Below are 6,596 nucleotides of genomic sequence, written 5' to 3'. Positions count from 1 at the left end.
ATTCAAATTCTTATTGTCCATATCAGGAGTGTCAAATATAAGGCCTGTGGGCCAAAACTGGTCGACAAGAGGCTCCAATCTGGACAGAACGCCAAAAAACTTCAAATAAAAGACTGATTACTTTCAAAAACTCATTTCTTCACAGTACTGACACTGAGATCTCAGTGCTGCTGCCATTAAAGCTTCCTGGATGCTCTAACTGGCCTCAAAGCCAGGGGATCTGGAAAATACCCACAATGCAACAGCTCCAGGAGAGGTTAGAGGTTTCATTAAGATTCTCTTCATGTTGAGGCTGGAGTCCTTTTCTGTAGTAACTGTTTGTTTTTTGTGAAAATGTCAATATTATTGTCGGTACATCCTAAAACAACACTTTAAAGGTTTGTGTCTGAAGGTGATTAAAGCTCTGGTTCCCCGCCGCGGCGGCGGCCGTCAGGAGGTCCAGGAGTCTGAGGGACTAAACCGTGCTCGACTCTCCGGGTCTGGTTTCTTATCAATAACGCTTCTTCCTCACATGATCGTAACATTCACCCATCCTGATGCCACATTGCTCCAGGCAGGATGGATTGTGGGTAATCGGCTCCTCTCCTCCAGGCTCTGCAGGTCTGAGGAGGTTCAGGGATGAGGTGGGGCTGAACACTCCCCCCTCACCCCCTCCCTCCCGGAGCGTGTCTATTGGCTGTGGAGGGTGTGTGTGTGTGTGTGTGTGTGTGTGTGTGTGTGTGTGTGTGTGTGTGTGTGTGTGTGTGTGTGTGTGTCAGAGGTTTATACTGTTAAAACTCGGAGCGGCTCCATCCTCCTGACACTTGTTGCTCCGCCAGCTGATCCGCTCCGGGCTTCTCCTGTGGGAGTGATGAACTCCATCGACCCTCAGCACCAGAACCAGCACCAGCACCAGAACCAGAACCAGAACCAGCACCAGAGCCAGCTCCACAGCCAGCACCAGCTCCACGGCTCCCCGGCCAAAGGCGCCCCGGAGGCCCCGGACATGGCCGCGGTCTACTGCGACAACCTGAGCAGCATGTACCACCAGCAGAGCCTGCCGGGCCCGCAGAGACCCTCCGGGTACGGCCTCGGGGACTACGCGTCGTCCCCGAACCCGTACCTGTGGCTCAACGGGCCGGCCGTCAACTCCTCCGCGTCCTACCTGCACGGGAACGGCCCCGCGTCCTTCATCCCGCCGTCCTACGGCTCCCAGCGGCAGTTCCTGTCCGGCTCGCCCGGGTTCGGCGGCCCGGACCTGGGCTGGCTCTCCATCGCGAGCCAGGAGGACCTGCTGAAGCTCGTGCGCCCGCCGTACTCCTACTCCGCGCTCATCGCCATGGCCATCCAGAACGCGCACGAGAAGAAGCTGACGCTGAGCCAGATCTACCAGTACGTGGCCGACAACTTCCCCTTCTACAAGAAGAGCAAGGCGGGCTGGCAGAACTCCATCCGCCACAACCTGTCGCTCAACGACTGCTTCAAGAAGGTGCCGCGCGACGAGGACGACCCAGGTACCGTGAACGCACCACCGCCCCGAACCCGCGGGGCTCAGAGCCGCGAGGCGTTCAGGTGCAGCGCAGCCACCTGGGAATCTTTCTCCGGAGGAAATACATCGAAAAGAAATAATAATAATAATAATGATAATAATAATAACAATAATAATAATAATAATCTGGTTTTATTGCTAACAATAATAATAATAATAATAATCTGGTTTTATTGCTAAAAAAAAAAAAATCTAACAGAAATCTAACACTTCCGTTTAAAAAAAATCACATTAACCCATTATAGCTTTCATGAACTGATTTAGTTTAATATATTGTTTTATAACTGTTTATTTCTCTGAGTAATGTTATTTAAAAGTTCTATATAAATATATAAAATATACTTTTAATTACTTAATAATTAATGCTTATATTTCCAAATATATTAAATGCTATATACTCTATCAAACAGGTCTACAATTTAGTAATTAATGTTTTGTTATCACATAGAATAGAATTGACATTCTTGAAGCACAAAAGAAAAGAAACTATTTAAAAATACAGATTTTTTCTTCATAAAAATGCCACTTTACTATATTTTTGTTCATTGATTTCTCTAAAATGACTAAAATGTAGCTCCTTATCGACTTCAAACTGAAGACAGAACTAATCCAGATCATGATGCTAAATATGAGGACAGCAGAAAATTATTTCCATGTTTAAAAGCACTTCCTTTTTTTTTCTTCTTTTTTTCAAGTAAATGCGTGGGATTGTGGGATTGAAATTCAAACGTCTGTAAATGTTTTCCCCACCATTTCGGTTCACAGTTTTTTTTGGGGGTTTTTTGCAGAAGTAGCAAGAAAAAAAAGCCCAGCTTTCCTTCAGAAAATTAAACAGTGAAACATGTTTAAAGGTTAGATGTTCATCAGTTTTTAAAAAGCTACTTTTCTTTTCCATCTGCAGGAAAAGGAAATTACTGGACGTTGGACCCAAACTGTGAGAAGATGTTCGATAACGGTAATTTCCGGAGGAAAAGGAAACGGCGCTCGGACCCCAGCAGTGCCGGAGGCGCGGCGGCGGGGGCCACGAAGGCGGAGGACGGCCGGCCGGCGGCGGGCGCCCCGCTGAAGCCCTCGGACAGCCCCCACCTGCTGGGGCCGGCCTCCCCGGACATGGACGCCATGGCGGAGAGCCACAAGAGCCCGTCGTCCTCGTCGCCGCCCGGCCTGGCCCCGACCGCCGCCTGTTTCAACAACTTCTACGGCAACATGTCGGCGCTGGGCGCCGGGGGCCCCGGCCGCCAGGGCTCCCTGGGACTGGTCAACGAGCTGGCCAACAGGAACATAACGGCCCTCGGGCCCTACCACGGCGGCCAGGACTCGGCGGCGCCGGAGCACGGCGACGGGCTGCACTTCAACCGGGGAGTGTACTACAACGCGTTCGGCGGCGGCGGGCAGGGCGGACAGTTCAACGGCCACTTCTACAACAGCTTCAGCGTCAACAGCCTGATCTACCCCCGGGAGGGGGCCGAGCTATAGGGGGGGGCGCCGGGGGACGCCGTCAGACGCCGGCCGCAACGCTTCACACACACTCCGGCGGCGGAATGAGCCAGAAACCCTGACGGAGCTCCCGGACCCTCGGCTCGCTCCCCTCGTGTTCACCGTCTTCCTGTTTCACCGTCGAACTCACTGCTTTCTGGTTCTTTTTGTTTCGTTTTGTTTTGTTTTGTTTTTTTCTTATTTCTTTGCCAAATCCGACCCACATTTCTATGAAGCGGCCAAATTCTTTCACTCGATGACAGAGATCGACCAAAGTTGCCTTGGTGAGACCGCCGCTACCTCAGAGCCACAGACGACCCAGTTCGCCTGTATCTTCAGACAAATGCAGTAATAATCACTGATTACACACACACACTCACACACACACACTCACACACACACACACACTCACAGGAAGTCGCCTTATCTTTGAAACGCTCCGACTGAAGCGCAGCTCCGGCTGCTGCTGTAAATACATGTGGACTGAAAAATGTGTATTTTTGTAAATTATAAGGAAAAAAAAGAATAGTTGGTGACTATTTATGCTATTTATGCAAAACAGGCATTTTTCTACTGTTGTCTGACGATAGTTCGATTGAGGCAGAAGTGAACATTAGCACCGGAAACAGTATCAGTCCAACCCAGATGTCATAAATTTATATGAATATACAAATATATATCTTTATTTACATATATTGAAAGCTATATCTTATATCATGGTTTCTCTCAGGATTCAGTGTGACAATCATTGAATGGCTGTTGTATCTACTGCTGTCTCTTTTTTACCTTTTTACCGGGCACACAGCTTCCAGGCGCTTTCGACTGTGATTCAAATAAACATGTTTTGTTTTTCCACTTTAGTGTCACGCATCCTTTTCCAGTAAATAGCATCAATTCACGCATTTCAGTGGAGGTATTCCTCCCTTTTCTCCTTTAAACAGGCCCTTCTTCATGTTTCGGTGACTTTTTGGGCATTTTAACACTTTTTAGATGCATTTTCATCTTTTCCGTCCAGTATTTACATCTTAACTTTATCTGTCGTGAAACGATCAACTTGTGCTTCATTTAACAAAAATGCACAGAATTCTGTTTGTTTGTTTGTTTGTTTAATATGATTGCTAATGAATGATGGCAGTGAGGAGTTAACGAAACACTCTTTAAATCCCTCTGGGATTAATTGAAGTATTTCTTTTCTTTGTTGAATATCACTGTCCTAAAACTCTGAAAATACAAAATCCTTCTCCTTTCATTTGATGCTTCAAAAAAATCTAGAAAATTTGAATTTATTAAGAAAATTGAAAAGCTTGAACTTGTTTTGAAATTGTTCCAAAATGTGTTTAAAATTGGAACCTGGAGGAAAAAGTGCTCTGACAGTGAAATGTACTTTATTACAAGTAAAAGTACTGCTGTTTAAAAATACCTGAGCACTTTTCTGAGAGACTGTTTAGAATATCAGTGGCTTCATAACCTCTGTTATTTCATTGCATTGTTAATATTTGACTCAATTAAAGCCACAGTATCCACCCAATTAAAGTAAAAACATTTACTCTGTATTTATTGTACTTTATGTAGATGTCAGTAAAAAACATCTTTTTCAAATTGTTTTCAAATTACAAACATGACTAAAACTACTTGTTGAAAGAATTCAAGTATAACTTTGGTCTGAAGGAAGCATTGGATTTAATTTAATTTAATTAGACTTTAAAGTCCATCAGTATAAAATGACTCCATGTTTAATGGTTTTGTGGGAATCAACTCAAAGACTTTAAAATACACATTAAAATGTTTGACATGACTTGAGACTGACAAATAATTAAAAGGAGGTAAAATGTGTATAATGAAAACTGCTTTCTTGGAATTACATTTTTGTTTTGTTTTTTATGAAAACAACTTACAAAAAATACAATTATTAATGTGAGTATTTCTAGTTATTTGCAGAAAAGTGAGACACAGAATGTGCAGTTTGGGTTCTGTTTTGTCGTGTGCAGAGGTTTGTGATCACTTGAGGTCTGAGTTAGCGGTGGTGTGTGGAGCGGAGTTCAGGGCGGAGCGAAGACGGCGGCTGACAGACGTCTTGATTCAGAAACAATGGCTCCATTGTGCCGCGGCCGTCACGCCGATCCCCGGGCTTCAATCAGAGGAGAGGTGAAGACGTCCCTGCCGACCAATGGCAGCCCGGCGTCTCCTTTGTCTCCTTTATCCAGCCGGCGTTTGTCCTAAATTGAGCGGAGGCCATCTTGCTCTGCCTCCCGCTGAGCAGCCCAGGAGGCGCCCCGCCACCCATGGCGCTCGCCGGCGGCGGGATTCACGCCTCTGTTTGTTTTCCCGTCAGGTTTTCACACTGTGCGTGTTTACAGGTGGTTTGGCGTCACGGAGCGATACTGATATCATCCTCCGCTGCCATTATCCTGGATTTGGGTCTGTTTTGGCCTCGACTGTGGAAAGAACTGCGAACTGAAGAGCAGCAGGAGCAGCTTTATGTTGGAGGAGGGGGTGGGAGGAGGAGGAAATCCAGGTCCTAGTACTGGTTCTGGTCCCAGTCTTGGTTCTGCTTTCACGCCTGGTCCCGGTCCTGGTCCTGGTCCATATGCTCCTGGGGCAGTACACTGTAAACATTAACAATGTGAGAACACGGCTCTTGTTGTCACGTTGTTGACGTTTACAGTGTTTTGTTCTCCGTGTTCTCTGCAGTGTGTGTGGTTCCACTACTAAAACAACCCACAGCACCCACTAGTGGACCGACGTGAAAACTACACGGTTCTCAAAATGTTTCTGCGAAACGCGAAACTTCCCTGAACCGACGCTGAACGCTGAGATGATGCATTTTATTTTGAAAGGTCTGAGTCATAAACGGGGCTTCAGGTTGGATTCCAGCTCGTCTTCAAGGAAAAGCATTTAAAGTTATTAGATTCTTTATCACCACGTAAAAACTGACCTTCACAAAAGCTGTCAGAGGTAATCAAATCAATTGTGATTAATTAATGTAAGGATGACTAAAGATTATGTTTTTTAATCGTGATTAATCACATAAATTAGGCTTTCAGTTTGAAAACTGTATCTTTAACTTGAAGAATGTATTAAGTTGGGCTACATGGTGCTTTATTTTGAAAGAAAATTAAACCAGGTGAAAAAGGAAGTTCTTTCTATGTTCGATTCCCGATGAAGACGCTCTGGTCAGAAATCAGCTGCTGCAGGAAGAAACGCCAACAGTGACTTTAAATTCAGCTTTTGGACTGAAGAATGTTTTTTGTTCTGAGCTGAAAACTGCCTTCAAATGCAAAACATCACAGTTTTAAAAATAGAATTCAAACCGTGAATAATCGTGACTAACTACGGAAATAATGCAATTAATCACGATTTTAAAAATTGATCTTTTGACAGCCTTTAAAAGCTGAAATTCCAAATGCAGGTTCTGAAATGTACTGAAGTAAATAAATGAAGAAAAAAAACTACAGTTTAGTTTATTGAAAGTCCTGAATGCTCATCCACTCACATCCTGATGTCGTCCTTTTCTAACATGAGAATCTGTCTGGACTTGACGTTAAAACAGGAAGTTTGGGGCTTTAACCGTCTTTGCTGCAGCTCCATCTCT

At 45.1% G+C, this 6,596-nt stretch overlaps 1 protein-coding gene across 1 annotated transcript; it reads left to right on the top strand.

The window, feature by feature from the left end:
- Positions 1–850: 850 nt before the first annotated feature.
- On the top strand, positions 851–3,004 carry LOC115384579 (forkhead box protein I1c-like). The gene is made up of 3 exons (XM_030086833.1): positions 851–882; positions 922–1,493; positions 2,430–3,004. Exons 1-3 carry the CDS (start codon positions 851–853, stop codon positions 3,002–3,004), a joined length of 1,179 nt encoding a protein of 392 aa, XP_029942693.1.
- The last annotated feature ends 3,592 nt before the right edge of the window (positions 3,005–6,596 follow it).

Source organism: Salarias fasciatus, unplaced genomic scaffold (assembly GCF_902148845.1).
Source record: "Salarias fasciatus unplaced genomic scaffold, fSalaFa1.1, whole genome shotgun sequence".
Classification (NCBI taxonomy): Eukaryota; Metazoa; Chordata; class Actinopteri; order Blenniiformes; family Blenniidae; genus Salarias; species Salarias fasciatus.
Note: the sequence above shows the minus strand (reverse complement) of the source record. Positions and strands in the feature narration are given on the sequence as shown.

What these genes read in the sequence shown, in the direction of transcription:
- LOC115384579 (XM_030086833.1), top strand. Translation starts at nt 851, where the DNA reads ATGAACTCCATCGACCCTCAGCACCAGAACCA. An exon ending in GACCCTCAGCACCAGAACCA is followed by an intron (nt 883 to 921) that starts GCACCAGCACCA and finishes CCAGCACCAGAG; the next exon opens with CCAGCTCCACAGCCAGCACC. An exon ending in GCGCGACGAGGACGACCCAG is followed by an intron (nt 1,494 to 2,429) that starts GTACCGTGAACG and finishes TTCCATCTGCAG; the next exon opens with GAAAAGGAAATTACTGGACG.